This window comes from Felis catus, chromosome B3, assembly GCF_018350175.1.
Source record: "Felis catus isolate Fca126 chromosome B3, F.catus_Fca126_mat1.0, whole genome shotgun sequence".
Taxonomy (NCBI): Eukaryota; Metazoa; Chordata; class Mammalia; order Carnivora; family Felidae; genus Felis; species Felis catus.
Window position 1 is genome coordinate 34,781,391 of NC_058373.1, and position 16,352 is coordinate 34,797,742.

At 38.9% G+C, this 16,352-nt stretch overlaps 1 protein-coding gene across 2 annotated transcripts in view; it reads left to right on the forward strand.

Annotated features, from left to right (window-relative positions):
* THAP10 (THAP domain containing 10) overlaps positions 1 to 16,352 on the forward strand; it is a 30,316-nt gene that overhangs the window by 4,614 nt on the left and 9,350 nt on the right. Inside the window, exons 2-3 of one of the 2 annotated variants that reach the window (XM_045059094.1) lie at positions 3,238 to 3,385; positions 3,494 to 3,704. In XM_045059094.1, coding sequence (XP_044915029.1) covers positions 3,238 to 3,385; positions 3,494 to 3,690 — 345 coding nt within the window. In that variant the 3' untranslated portion in view covers positions 3,691 to 3,704. Of the gene's footprint in view, positions 1 to 3,237; positions 3,386 to 3,493; positions 4,797 to 16,352 lie in introns of those variants that run through there. The other variant, XM_023255102.2, reaches the window with a different exon arrangement.

The following is a 16,352-nucleotide window of genomic DNA, read 5'->3' on the forward strand; positions in this document are numbered from 1 at the left end:
TATCTGCTTTTCCATTAAATAAACTTGTTAGAAAGTGGAAAACTTCACTTACACTAGGATATCCTTACATATTCAGATGTGATATTTCATACAAAGAACATCTTAAGAATAGCTAACTTGCTTATTTGAAGACAACACACTGAATTACCACACTTCAAATTTTGCCTGGCTGCCTAAATTTTTTAAAACACTTTTCTCCAATATTTTAAAAATTATTTTTGTAAGATTGTTTTTAGAGTAATTTTAGGTACACAGCAAACTTGAGGGGAATATAGAGAGATTTCCCATTTTCCCACTGCACCCACCCATGCATGGCCTCTCCCGTTATCAGCATCCTCCACCAAAGTGGTACATTTGTTAGAACTGATACACCAACATTGACACGTTATTATCCCCCAAAGTCCATAGTTTACGTTATAGTTCACTCTTGGTTTTTCTACTTCTTAAATTTTCATTCACTCTTCTTTCTTTAACTTCTTAAGAAGTTAAATTGGATCATCGATTTTCAGAATTTTCATTTGAATGGACACGGGGGATAAGTTTCATATGCTTATTTCCCAATTGTAGAATTCCCTAGAATGGTATTAATGGAGGAAAAATTGACTCCTGAAATGAGGCTATGTTAGAAATCTTTTGTGGAATACTTTTTTGCATGATGTTAATTCCAGTCTAAATTAACCAAGCCTAATCAATTTTCCTATACCCTTTTATGCATCTAAGGCCCAAAACTCCCTTGTAAGCATGGCATTAACTGAATCCCATAAGTTTTTGATGTAGAGTATTATTATTTAGTTTAAACTACCTTTTTATTTTCACTATAAATTTATCTTTTAAGTTTATCTTTTCATGGGTTATTTAGAAGTATATTTTAAAATTTCCAAGCACACAGGCGTGTTGTAGTTCTGTTTTTGTTACAGATTTCTACGTCAATTACAGTGTGGCCAGAGAATATATAGCATATGAATTTAATCTTTCGAAATTTATTGAAACTTGTATTACGCAAAATATAGGTCAGCTTTTGTAAATATTCCATATCCACTTGAGATGAATGGGCGTTTTGCAGTTGGGTACAATGTTCCCTATGTCTATTAATGTTTAAATGTTCTATGTCCTTCTGGAATTTTTGTCTACTTATTGCATTGATTACTGGGAGAGACATGTTAAAAATCTTCCACTGTGATGTTGAATTTACATATTTGGTCTCTAATTCTAACAGTTTTTGTGTTACATACTAATATAGCAACATCGGCCTTCTTTAGGTTGTTTTGGCATAGTGTATCTTGCTACATCCTTTGACTTTCAGTCTTTCTGTATCCTTACTCACTTATGTATGGTTGCCCCTTGGAAGAGAGTGTATCTTTTTCCTCTAGCTGCTTCTAAGTTTTTCTCTTTGTTTTCCAGCTTTACTGTAATGTGCATAGGTGTGGCTTCCTTTGTTCTTATTTTGATTAATACAAGTAGTACTTTTGTAAAACTGTGTCTTAATGTCTTCTGTCCAGTTTAGTCAATTTTCAGATGTTATTTGTTCAAACATTGCTTCTGTCCCATTTTCCCTTTTTCTCTGGGACTACAATTCATATCATATACAATACTTTTCCATTATATCTGCTGTCTCTTGTGATCTTTTCTATATTTTCCATCCTTTTGTCTCTCTCTGCCTCACTTCAAATATTTTCTTTTGACACATGTTCCAGTTGATCAATACATATTTGGAAATTCTGCTTCTTAACCTTTTAATATGAAGAAGTAATCAGATATGTGCACAAAAGATTTATGTTCAAAGGTTTCCAATACAGATTATTTTAATAAATTATAGTATATCTGTACAATAGATTGTATGCAGCCACAAAAATTATGTAGATTATTTAATAATATAGCAACATACTATATTATAGGGAAAAATGATGTATTAAAGGATATATAAAAGGTTATAAAACAGATTATCCCCATTTTTAAAAAAATAAATAGCAAAAGACCAAAAAAATTCCAAACCATAAAGTTGTTAGCTATGGATAAAGAGATTATGGCCAATTTTTAGTTTATTTTAGTTTATTCTCTGCAAGCAAATTTTTCTCAGTGATAAAATGTATTCCTCTAATGGGAACAGAAGTTATTTTTTAAAGCCTGAGTAAATAACTAAAATGCCATTTTTATCAAGCATAAATCTGTTCTGTAAAGAAATAATGAACTTATTGTAGACTTTTGGCTTGGCTTAGAAGTAGATATAGCCAGTGGAAATTAGTCATAATTATAAACACAAATAAAGGTAAGACTTATGTTTTGATTTAAGTCCTCAGTAATATTAGATATAATTAGATATAAATATTAGATATAATTATTAGTCACAAAAGGACTCTTCACAAAAGTATCTTTAATGTCTTGCTGTGTTACAGCAACCATAGATGCCAGCTAAAATATTTTTTCAGTGGTCTGAATGCACTTGTCACTACCAGGCCACTAGATAAAATTGCAAAATACTTTAATTTGTTTTTTAATATATAATTTATTGTCAAATTGGTTTCTATACAATACCCAGTGTTCATCCCAACAGGTGCCCTCCTCAGTGCCCATCACCCACTTTCCAAATTTTGTTTTTGTTTCTTTATCACATCTTATTTTTTCTTCTCACAGGCCCCCTTACACATTCCAGATATCCTTTCTTAGCCTCTTCCATATTATTGTTAGGTACTCAGTCGTATGTTGCCTTCTAAGTATCCAAATCCTCCTCCTTTCTACCTCTCACTTCCCCCAAGAGTCAAAATTTCCATTTCATGTTGTATTTTTTTTTTCTCAGGAAAGCATAAAAACATTAAAGCCAATCATATTATTGGATTAAAGCATTTCTCTGCAAGGTATAAAGGACCGATGATTGGGTTTTCTAGAGTAATGCTACTGCTACACTATCCAATAATTTAATGCTAGTAGTAGTGTCTCTTACAGCAACTCATTTAGGGGGAAAAATAATGAGTTGTAAGCAAATAGCTTAATAGCTTATAGATTGCGGTTTGACCAGAATGCGTAGCAATTCGTGATTACGAATAGTAAGGAACAGTATGGCAGAGTTCTTAAGAACTTGGACTATGGAGCCAGCTTGCCTGGGTTCAAATTCCAGTCTTCCTAATATGTGACCTTGAAAACTATTATTTATAGTCTTTGACTACTTCTCACTTTTGAAAGATAAAACCATACTACTTAGGCTTACCTTTGATATAGTTCTCCTCTGATTCATATTTTTAGATTACATGTGAAAATGAAATTACGCAAACACAGGCCCGCGCTGATAATCTATCTCCTGGTGTCACTTCAGTACCTACTCACTGTGAAGAAGGTCCAGTGCATAAAAGTACGCAGATTTCTCTGAAAAGGCCCCCTCACCGAAGTGTTGGTACGTTTTGACTCTTCAATTCATTTATAATTGAATTAATCTTTTGTATATGAAAGATACATGACAAGCCAAGTGTCATTCATAGGCGATTGTGTTCATTCCCTTCAGGTATTCAGGCCAAGGTAAAAGTGTTTGGAAAACAACTGTGTAATGCCACTACTCAGACAGATGAATTGCGGTCTGGAAGTGCCTCTCTCTTTGACATTTACTCCAGTGACTCAGAGACAGATGCAGACTGGGACCTTGAGAGTGAGCAGAGCGGTTTGTCTTACGTTGCTGTGCAGGTGAAAGAAGAATCCTGTTAAAAACGCGACATCAGGTGACTTGACGTGCTGTAGGTTCTCACATCTTTGCTCACATCATTACTTCTTTGTTCCCATAGCTCTCTCGCTTTGAGATAGTTGAGGATCAGCAAAATTTGTTTAGCTCTAAGGCAAAAATGTGCCCGCCTGCCAAGATAATGAAGATAATACTGTCCACAAATCTCCCCACCTCCCACTTGCACCTTTTTTTCTTTTTTCTTTTTAATCCTCCGTGGAAATCGGATTATAAAACAGAACCACAATAGCAACATTTCCAGATCAAGATTAAGCACTGAATATTTAAGCTTGCTGCAGAAGCAACACCCATATGGGACTTATTTGACATTTATAAGCTGGAATGTCACTATTCTAAATTTGAAGATACTAGTAAGCACAGCCAAGTCTGATACTATTAAATGACCTGGGGGTAGAGTCAGGAGATTTACCCTTGATTATGATTTTTTTTATGTTGTATATTTATTAGTTTGTCCATTTGTAATACTCTTCAATCTGGGGATCAGTCCCCGTGCGCATTTCTGGTGAAGCTATGACTCGTGCAGAAGATATTCGAAGGGAATTAATTGAAACAGAGACAGAATTTCATATACTTAGATTATCTTGTTGATGAAATCTGCATTGGTTCCTATTGCAAGCAACCAATGAGCTTGATTCATTTAACACTGAAATTATTAACATCATGCAAAAAAAAAATTAGTACATTTCTAGCATCATCCCCACTTCGGGAATTAGGTTTTCCTCTGTTGATACCACTCTATTGAATTCCACATTTGGGAAGTAAGCACGTGAAACTTAGCTGCTCCATCAGGACAACGTCCATGCCAGTTTTGTACCATGAAGAAATTTGTTACAGCGGTTTCTGAGAAACTTATTAGAACTCTAGTCTTCTAGTGAGAATAATAAAAACAAATGTCCATTTGATACCTCACATGTCTTGTTGTGCATGACTGGAAGAACTTGCATGCTTTGTACCCTAGAAGATTTAAACGATATACCAAAGCGATTTTCTTCCAAAGCCAACTTCATGTGTGACTTAATTTGAACAGTGTAACTTTAATAAAAAAGAATAATAAAACAAAATATTAGTAGAAGCTGTGAGCCTGAACATCGTTGTGTAAACATTTAGCATTATTATTATTATTATTATTATTATTATTATCATTATTATTATTGCTGCTTTGGCTTGACTTTGAGATGACTGTTTTATGTTTTAAGAGACCTTTATGTTTTGTTTTGTTTTTTTAATTTTTTTTTAATGTTTATTTTTGAGAGAAAGAGAGAAAGACACAGAGCATGAGCGGGGAAGGGGCAGAGAGAGAGGGAGATGTAGAATCCAAAGCAGGCTCCAGGCTCCGAGCTGTCAGCACAGAGCCCGATGCGGGGCCCGAACTCACAGACCGCGAGATTATGACCTGAGCTGAAGTCGAACACTTAACCAACTGAGCCACACAGGAGCCCCGAGAGACCTTTATGTTTTAAAACTAAGCACATAAATCTTCTGAAGCTTGATACTATCAGTAAGTACCTGTTGTCCCTTGAGCTTTTAAACAGCCAATCTCCTTAATTCAATTATAATGAATATTATATGCCCATTCATCCCCAAATTCCAACGCCATGAGTATACTTCATTTCTACGTGTTAAACAACTTTGAGAGCTGTAACAGTTCTTTCTCTTTCTTTCTTTCTTTCTTTCTTTCTCACTTTCTATTCAGTTAGAATTTTCTTCTCTTACCAATTGAGAATTTATGTTTGGTTTGTTGATTCACATGATTTTATAATGTACAGTGTTTCACTGTCCTGAAGTAAAGTGAAATACTGGCTTTATTTTAAATTAAATATAAGGAACTTCTGGTTTATATAATACTGATTACTTTTTGTACATTTTCAATTATCTAAATTTCTGTTGTTCCCAGAAGAGTTTAATGGGAAATAATGAGATATACCTCAAAACGTCCCGTATCATTTTTCATTTGTTTATTTAATAAGTATTTATTAAACATACTCTTTGCCAGATGACTTCTAGATACCAAGGTACATTGGTGAACAAGATAAAGATTCTGCCCTCTTGGTGCTTACCTTTTAGAGGAGAGCCAGGCAATAAACAAGGAAATGAATGAATGATTTTAGATAATGATTAGTGCTATAAAGAAAACAAGGCAGAGTAAGATGTTAAAACATAATTGGGGTCGGGGAGAGAGTTTGGTCTTTTAGGTAGAGTAATCAGGAAAGGTCTCTCTGAAGATAAAATATTTGAGCAGAGACCTGGATGATCAGAAGAAGCAGCCATCTAATGATTGGAGGGCAGAGCATTCCACATGATAGGAATGGCAGGTGCTCTGGTATTTGAGGAACAACAAGGAGGCTAGGGTGGCTGGAGGTAATGAACTAGGCAGAGAATGATAAGAGATGAGATTGGATTGGTATACAGAACCAGACCACATAAGGCATTTGAGGCCGCTGTCAATTTTTATTTTATTCTAGGCTTAAATTCTATTTTAAATGTATTTTATGGCTGGCACATTGCCAGTATTTATCTCTTATATTTAAAAAACATAAGTGGATTCACATGTAAAGTCACTGGACTTTAGGCAAGAGAAGAGAGACACGTCAAGAGTGTGTGACTATAAAGCTTGCTCTGTCAAAAATATTTCTCAATGGAGATTCTGAAGAGATGATGGTGGTGATGGTGTCATTTTCTTTTAAATCTCCCCACATTTCCCCATGGAAGCAAATAGGGCAGTTCCTATTCTGTTAGTGGCAAGGAAGCTTGTATCAGATTAACCGTCCCATGGATAACATGTATAGAGAACAACTTTGAAGGACCTGGGGAGCATCAAAAGCGGGTAGAAATAGCAAGTCAGCCTTAAAAGAGGTGAACTGCAGTGGGCGAGATGTCCTTTGTGAGGCTTCCCGCCTGAGTACACTCCCTGTTCCATGCTGTGAAGGGCAGCTGGAACTCAAGCAGAAAGTTACCATCTTACTGGCGTGAGGAGTCAAAGTTGAAAATTAAGGACGCCTGAAGTGAAAAGTGGTGGGGCAAGTCGAAGAAAAGTAGAAGCCACTGGGGAGGAGGACCAAATCTGCTTATCAACCACCCAAATCTTTGACTAATCACTGAAGTACACATATGTTGTATGGAGAGACCTCAGGGATCCTGGTAAAAAGCAACAGCTGGAAGTCTTAGCTTAGCTACACCATAGGGGAAACAGCTTGGAGTCTGAGTCCAGCCAAGTTAACTAGCTGTTAGAACAAAATCCTTCATGCTTTAGAATAAGATGACAGAATTTATCGTCTAAAATGTCCAGCATAATACTAAAAATTACTAGTCATATGGAGAAATTGGAAGTGTGATCCATAATCAAGACGTAGGAAATAATAGAAACCAACTCCACGATAACCAGAAGTTGTACTGAGCAGAGAAGAACTTTAGAAGAGCTGTTTTAAATGTGTTCAAACAGAAAAATACAGTAATACCAAATGAAGAGATAGAGAATCTAAGAAGAGAAAAGGAAACTATAAAAAAGAACCAAATGGAAATTCTAGAGCTGAAAAGAGACAAGCTATCAAAACTGACACAAGAAGAAACAGAAAACCTGAATCACTCTATATCTATTAAAGAAATTGAATTTGTAATTCTAATCCTTTCGCAAAGAAAATTCTATGCCCAGATGACTTCACTTATAAGTTCTATCAAACACATAAGAAAAAAATGTAAATGTTACGTAAACTCTTTCAAGAGAAGGATTAGGGAACACTTTCCATCTCATGAGCTCGACATTATCCTATTACCAAAACTGGGCAAAGACATAAGAAATTACAAAGCAATATCCCAATGTGAATGTAGGTGCAAATATCCTTAACAAACTATTAGCAAACCTATCCTGCAATATAACAATAATACATCATGTCCAAGTATATAGTTTAGCTCAACGCTGCAAGATTAGCTTCACACTCAAAAATCAAACAATGCAATCACCACGTTAAGAGAATAAAGGAGAAAAATCACGTGAATACCTCATTAGATTTAGAGAGAGTATTTGACAAAAATCAAGATCCATTTATGATAAAAACTTTCAGCAAACTAGGAATAGAAGGGAACTTTCTCAGTCTGATAAATGGCAGCCATGATGTATATACCAATAATACCATAGTTAATGTTCAAGGGCTGAAAGCTTTATCAGGAATAAGAATCAGGAACAAGGCAAAGATATCCATTCGTCAGTACTTCTAGCCAACATTGTAGTGAAGATCCTAATTAGTGCAATATAGGCAAAAAGAAAAAAAATAATAAAATGCATAGAAGTTGAAAAGGAAGATATAGGGGTGCCAGAGTGGCTCAGTTGTTTGAGCGTCCAACTCTTGATTTCAGCTTAGGTCGTGATCCCAGGGTCGTGGGATCCAGCCCCGCATGGGGCTCCACACTGAGCCTGAAGCCTGCTTAAGATTCTCTCCTTCTGTTCCTCTCCCCCATTTGCAGGTGCTTTCTCTCTCGAAAATTAAAAAAAAAAAATTTAATAAAAGGAAAATATAAAGCTTTTTAAATATAGATCACGTACATAGAAATGCCTATGGGATCTACAAAAAAGCTAATAGAATTAAAAAGTGAGTTTAGTAATGTATAAAAACCAATTGTATTGTTACATTTAGCCATGAACAATGAAAGTGAAATTAAAAAATCAATACAATTTACAATATAGAAATAGAAACGGTTTAGAATAACCCAAGTGTTGGATAGAGAGGAAGTATCCGGCACTCTGAGACATGGTTGATGAGAATGTAAAATATTAAAACCGCTTTAGAAAACAGTTTGGCAAACTCTTATAAAGGTAACAACCCGTATCATTCAACCAAGCAATTCAACTCCTAAGTGTTTATCCAAAAGAAATTAAAATACGTGTCTACACAAAGACTTTTACACTGATGTTTATGAGCCTAAAACTGAAAACAACCCAAATGTTCATGAACAGGTGAATGGAGAAGCAAATTATAGTATATCCAGACAATGGAATTCTCCGAACAATAAAAGAGAACAAGCATGTGTGTAACAACATGGATGAATCTTGAAAACGTTATGCCGAGTGAAAAAAATCCAGATTCAAATAAGAGCACATGCTTGATATTTCCACTTGCACAGAATTCGAGAGAGAGAGAGAGAGAATCAATCTGTAGTAACAGAAAGAAAATCAGCAGTTGCCTAGGACTGGGGCAGGTAGGAAACGACCTGCAAAGGGGAGAAGGAAATGTTTGGGCTAATGTGGGTGTTTTATTTCCTGATGTGATAGTTACATTGGTACATATCCCTGTGGCGGTGTAGATGATACCTTTATAAAGTTGACTAAAGAAAACAGCAATACACGCTAATTGCCAAATCACTAGTACAAACAATAAATTCTGTAGTTTTTTTAAGGTAGACTTCACAGAAGAGGTAAAATTGGTATTGCCATTTCAGGAGAGAGAGGATATAGATATGCTACATTAAAAACAAACAAACAAACAAACAAACAAAAAACTGAGCAGGGGCGCCTGGATGGCTTAGTCGGTTAAGCATTTGACCTTGGCTCAGGTCATGATCTCACGGCTCTTGAGTTCAAGCCCTGAGTTGGGCTCTGTGTTGACAGCTCAGAGCCTGGAGCCTGCTTCGGATTCTGTGTCTCCCTCTCTCTCTGCCCCCTGTCTCTCTCTCTCTCTCTCTCTCTCTCTCTCTCTCTCAAAAATAAATAAGCACTAAAATTTTTTTTTAAAAAACTGAGCAAAGAAAAAGTCAACACAGGCATAAATGCAGAAAGAAGCAGAGTGGGTGGCTTGAAGGGATGGTGGTGGCATCCTTAGACTGAAGGCAGAGGCTTTTACAAGGGAATTGTGGAAGATTCCGATGGAGGGAGGAGAAAGGGGGCAGAATGTTGCCAGAAAAGAGATCGGCCTTTATCCTTTGGGTGCTGAATGACATTTTCAGGTTTTTGAGCCGGGAAGTACGTTAGGTGACTGAATCTGGAGTATGGTGTGGGAAGAATCAGCAAGGAGAGAAGTTGTTGGGGCTAAGAGAACAGACTTTTGCAATAGTCCTGGCTTGAGAAGATCCAAGATTGAACTAGAGTGAGAAAGGCACAGAAGGGAGGTGATACTGAGAAGGAAGAATTGACTGGACATCCTAGACACGAATATTAGGTTAGTCTCTGGATTTGTGAACAAGGACGGAGTAAACAGTGAGTTTCCAAGCCGGGGCAGCTAAAATGGGAGAACACTTAGTAGAAATAAGAAGCAGTCAGTCTGGGGAGAAAGGTTCTGATTTCAATTTTGGGAGTCAGTTGCCTGAGAAACCCTCCCTGACCCTACTCTTCAGTCTTTTTTTTTTTTTTTTAAGTTTATTTATTTATTTAGAGAGAGTGCGGGAGGGGTGGAGAGAAAGGAAGAAAGCGGGAATCCCAAGCAGGCTCCACACTGTCAGCACAGAGCCCTACACAGGGCTCGGGCCCACGAACCATGAGATCATGACCTGAGCCGAAATCAAGAGCCAGACGCTTAACTGACTGAGCCACCCAGGTGCCCCGATCCTGATCCTACACTTACCTCTGTCTTAAGACTGGATGAAATGTCACTGCATACACCAAAGTGTGTCATGCTTAGCCATCACAACATTTATCTCCTTGTATTGTGACTGTTGACCAATCTCCCCCAGTAGGCTCTGTAAAACTTGAAAGTAAGGACTTACATTAGTATTCCCATGTGCCAAGCATTGTTCTGAGAGCCCAAGGGTTTTGCGTATGTGCTTAGCACACAGTGAGTGCTTGTAAATATTTGCTAAATAAGTACTGAAAGTTGAGTTTGAGAGGATAATGGAACTGGAAAGTGGGTGCGTCCTTTAGTCGATTACAGTGGTGAGTTTAGGAGATATAGTCTGGGGAGGTATTTACATAAAAGTGATTGTTGAGGCTGTGATATAAGACTCCTAAAGGACAGCTTATAAATCTCCTGTGGCACTTAATGTCTTCATTACTTACCTGGCAAATTTGCTGCAAAATGATAAGTAGGAGGGACCAAGAAAATGCATGCGAGCCTGCATTATCCATTAATGCAATTAACAACCTTCTGAATATTCAGGAATGGGCTCTTCAGATAATTGGCACACAAGCTCTGCCTGGCATTTGATGCTTGCCTCTCCCCTTTTGTACCAATAAAAATGAAGCCGTGACATTTGAGAAAATGGGAGAAAAATTCTAGGGAGGTGGCAGCAGCCTGGATGCATCTTTTGGTTTCCACCCTGGTTGGGTACCGAAGCCCCACCACTTATCAACTATATGAGTTTAGAAAAATTACATCATCTCCCTGGGGTTATGTCTTCTCATCTGAAAAGCGGGGATTTTATTATCTACATCTGATTTTTGTCGAGAGGATTAGAGGACGTCCACCATGCAGCGCTCTTAGAACAGTGCCTGTCACATGGTAAGCGCTCTGTGACTCTTAGCTAGAGGCAGGAAAGTATGGTGGAAAGGAGAATGGCCTCTGGAGCTCACTCACTACCTGGCCTTGAATTCTGGTGCTGCCACTTACCAGGCAAGTTATGTTCTTGTGCCCTGTTTCCTTATCTGGAAAGTAAGGGTGTTAGGAGCACCTCTATCGCAGGTTTGTTATGAGAATTACATGAGTAGTAGCCACCGAGAACACTGGCTGACACATAGCAAAAATCATGTCAGTGTTCATTATGACAACCATCGCTCCCTTCCTCTGATATCTTGAGCCTCGAGCCGGTCTCCAGCTATGTCGGGTCTCTTCACTGCCCTTCCTTCCTCAGTGCTAGAATGACTAATGGCTGTTTTCTACTAAGGTGCACACAGTGACACTAGATGGGGTTGCTGAGCTAAAGCACGTAAGGACTGCCGGGCGGCCACATTAAATTTTTGGAGCTGAATGAGACTTTAGGAATGCTCTAGTATGCCCTTTTTATTTTGCACATGAAGAAACTAAGGATCAGAGAAGGCATCTGATGTAATCCCTGCCTGCAATTGTCTCAGCAATCCAGTGTCCCCATTTCTGAGAAATCCAATCCCACTCTTCATCAGAAATGACTGAATAGTAAAGCTAGATGTGCTCACAAATCCTAATTTTTTTCTAGAATCATTTGATCCAACCCAAATGACCCTGTAAGTTCCACAGGAGCAGGAGCAAGCTGCCATCGTTAGCTGACTGCTTTGTCTGGCATGTGGTTAATGTTCAGTTAACGTTCATCGAATGAATGATGGGGATCTATCATGGTTTTAAAGTTCTGTGGGGCACCTGGGTGGCTCAGTCAGTTAAGCATCTGGCTCTTGATTTCAGCTCAGGTCATGAACTCATAGTTCATGAGTTCGAGCCCTGTGAAAGTTCTAGAGATTGCAAATCTTCCTAACACCTGCTCCAATGCTCTCTGAAGGGGATTCCTTCTAACACAGCCCCATTCCCTTCACGTAAACATGCCGATCAATCTTTTTCTTCTTTTTCTAGTTTCTGTGAAGATGTTAGAGCTGGAAAGACCTTCAGAAAAAAATCACCCAGTCAAATGGTGATTGTGTCAATGGTAGTTTTGTCAATGAAAACACTAAAGTAGGTGGTTTGTGCACGGTCACGTAACTAACTGGCTAGTGGCAGGATTGAGATTGAAACCTCCCTTAGCTCATCATTCTTAAAAATCATTCAGTCTGCTTCAAGAGACTATCACATTTCTTCCACCTGCCCTTTAAAGGCTTCCTAACCTTTCCTCCAGGTCATATTCTCCAGATTATTATTAATTTTGATTGCTTCCCACTGAGAGCAAGTTTACCATTCACGTCCTTCCTTTTCCCGTCTCCAGGACTACCTTGTCATTGCTCCTCACCCACCAACAGTGTGCCCTTCTGGTTCTTAATCCCTGTCCTTGAAAAGAGAAGGTAGGTCCTTTCCCCTACCTAGACCAGGAGGGATGGGGGTTTCAGATATTCCAAGGGCATTATCCCTGCCTGGTTAGTTTCAAAACAGATGAATCCCAGACATCTAGGACACTTCCAGGATTGTTCCAAGATGGTATTTACAGTTCTATCTAGAGCCTCAAAAGTGTGTTGGGCCCTGAGATAACACAACCCAGGGCAATCTCTAAACAGAGTATTCCTTGGCTGCACTAAATGACATTCAGGTTCTGTTTTGCTAACACCACCAGGAAATGAAGAATTTCTATAGTCAATCACTGTTACCTTTTAGCCCCTTCTCTACAGTTCTAATGGCTTACTGGTTTGTTTGTTTGTTTGTTTGTTTGTTTGTTTATTTTTACCAACTCTAGTATCCTGTTGGGGTGGATTTTTCTAAATGGCCATAAATTCTTCCATACCTGTCAAGAGGTGCAATCTCTTTGTCCACTCCTTGAATCTGACTTGGCCATATGACTCACTTTGGCCAATGGGACATTAACAAAAGTGATTCATGCTGGGGCTTTGAAAGTGCTAGAGCACTGGGGTTGTCCTCTAGCTGTGGTTGGAACGCTGGAACCCCCACGTAAATGAGCCCAAGCCAGCCCACTAGAGGAAGAGAAGAAAAGCAGCCAGACCCTTCCTAGAGCCTTCTAAATACCAAACATGCGAGTGAGGCCATTCTAGATTTATCCAGCCACCGCTGACATGCCAGCTGAGTGGAGAAACATGAGCAAGCCCAAGGTTATCAGCCATACCTGTTCAGACAGAAGACCTCAACCAACCCACCGAATCATGAGATAAATTAATGGTTGCTTTTTAAGTCATTAAATTGTGGGGTAGCATAGTATATAGGAAATGCTCCAATATAGATAGATAGATAGATAGATAGATAGATAGATAGATAGATAGATAGAGGCAAAGACTTCTTAAAGAAATGGCAATCAGTATTCTCTAGTTCCCACCTCATCTTAACCCTCCCCTCATCCTATCGTATGTCATCCTAGGTTTAATTAGTCATTCTGATTATACATGATATTTTACCTAAATAAGGGATTAGCAGAGTATGGCTGTTAATAAATTGGGTCAACTGCAGGTTTAGACTTAGGTGCTCTCTGCTTGGCAATGCATCATTAAAAGTCGTGTCTTTCACAGGTATTGGAATGTCTTGGAAAATAAGGTCCTGTCTCTGTAGGCAGAGATCTACTCCACGGTTTCAGATCCAGACCACTCTCCTCATGCATGAACACAAGAGCTTTTTTACTTTATTTTATTTTGATCTTTTTATTAAATTTTTTTTAATGTTTATTTATTTTTGAGAGAGAGAGAGAGACAGGGCATAAGTGAGGGAGGGGCAGAGACAGAGGGAGACATAGAATCTGAATCAGCCTCCAGGCTCTGAGCTGTTAGCACAGAGCCTGATGCAAGCTCAAACTCAGGAACTGTGAGATCGTGACCTGAGCCAAAGTCTGGCGCTTAACGAACTGAGCCACCCAGGTGCCCCCGTAACAGCTTTTTTTAGATTCTGCCTATGGAACTTAACTTCTCTGCCTGAATTTCCTATACCATTCTCTTTTTTAAGTTTATTTATTTATTCCGAGAAAGAGAATGTGTGTGTGAGCACAAGCCAGGGAGAGGCAAGGAAAGAGGGAGAGAGATAATCCCAAGCAGGCTCCATACTCTGCACAGAGCCCTATGTGAGGCTCAATCTTATGCATGTGATATCCCCACTTGAGCCAATATCAAGAGTCAGACGCTCAATCGACTGAACCACCCAGATGCCCCAAACTTCCTCTGTTATTACAGTGCCAATAACTCTCTCCTTCTTGACAGTTTTCTCATCCTTTTAGAAAACACGCACTTTGGGAACCCCTACATTGTATCATGATTTTATCCCCAACATCATCCCAGGCTTCTAATCCACAGTCTAGGTCCCTCAAACTGGACCCCTTGGGATGCTACTTCTAAGCATTCATCCCTTCCATTCAGCTCTAGCACAATATGAGTGATTTCTCATTCATTCATCAAACATGGCAGAGTCAGTCCTTCCCTTAAATATCATACAGCATATCTAAAAATTCTTAAAATTAAGTCCAGCCATGCGCTAGTTAGAATTCGGTTCTCAGTGGAAGAGGTGGTGAGGTGATGATCCTGAGAAGGATAACAATGACCTAACAGGCTTCTTCCAAATAGTCCTGTCCTGAACTGTATCACCCTTTGGGGTTGGTTGATGCAACTTCACGTGAATCTGACCTGTCACAAAATAGTGGTAACCAACCAATATGGCATTCACGCGTATTTCTAAAACTGAAAAACCACACTTGAACTAGTATGATATTACAGCAAAAGTTTTGTGACAAAATGTGGGCTGTTCTGTAGCAATCCCTCCCAACTCAATTTGAGGATGACTCACCCATTCCAATCTTCAAGTCAATGGGGAAAACCATGACTCTTTTCGGCATCTGTCTTTGCTGTTGAACTCCTCACAGAGTTGCTGGGGGGAAATGACAGAGCTTAGCTCAGTAGAGGACAAAGATTTTGCACGGACATTTCCAAGCTTTAAATAAACTGTCCCCTGGATTTTGAGCCAAACTGAAAGAAACCAGAGAAGACCTCTCAAGTTCAGAGTGTCAAAAATAGGAAGGTTTATCAGTGGAGGCTAGTAATCAAATTGGTAGCTTTCCAGGAAATAATTATTTTTCAGCTGCAGCTCAGTGCTTTCATTTTAATAATATTTTCCCATCAAGAAACGCAACAACACAGTGTGGGAGATTAAGAGAAAAAAAAACATGAACGAATAAACAAACAAAAGTCACCTGTTGGGGCGCCTGGGTGGCGCAGTCGGTTAAGCGTCTGACTTCAGCCAGGTCACGATCTCGTGGTCCGTGAGTTCGAGCCCTGCGTCAGGCTCTGGGCTGATGGCTCAGAGCCTGGAGCCTGTTTCCGATTCTGTGTCTCCCTCTCTCTCTCTGCCCCTCACCTGTTCATGCTCTGTCTCTCTCTGTCCCAAAAATAAATAAACATAGAAAAAAAAATTTTTTTTAAAAGTCACCTGTTAATTTAAGATGCCATTGCAAAGAAGAGAAACCGTCTCTAATTAGCTCAAGGCAAAAAAAGGGGGGGACATTATTGGAGTCATAACAGAGACAAAAGTATTCCAGTTGAATATCTACAACGTTTCCCCACTGTGTTAAGGAGAGTGTGTGTGTGTGTGTGTGTGTGTGTGTGTGTGTACCCCTGCATGTGCTACTTAGCTACTGAACCTGTATTGTAGACGGTAATAACCAATAGATCTATAGATCTGTGCTGGCCAGCCTCCTCTACTGGCATACCCCCCAAGATGGCCACAGCCCTAAATCTACATGTTTCCATTCTACAGCTATCAAACACTCTCTGGGTTTAATACTCCAGTTTTGTGAGGGAGTCCCTGATAGGTTCACCTTGGGTCGGGCGTCTGTGCAGGGTCCAATCGCCTATCACTGGAAGAGAGCCTAAAAAGTCCCCTTTTGGATTTCAAAAGGTGGGGCTTTGGGTAGGACATACTATTTATATTATTTTAGAAGATCAGGTAGGGAGGAAATGATTGACATTCATAGTGCAAATGTAATGCCATCCTGTTAACATTTCAATGTGTTCCCTTAGATGATATGCTGGCTATAGCAATATACATGTATTAATATGCTTCATATACTATACATACATCTTTATGCCTTGGGGTTTCTGTTTAGTTGTATA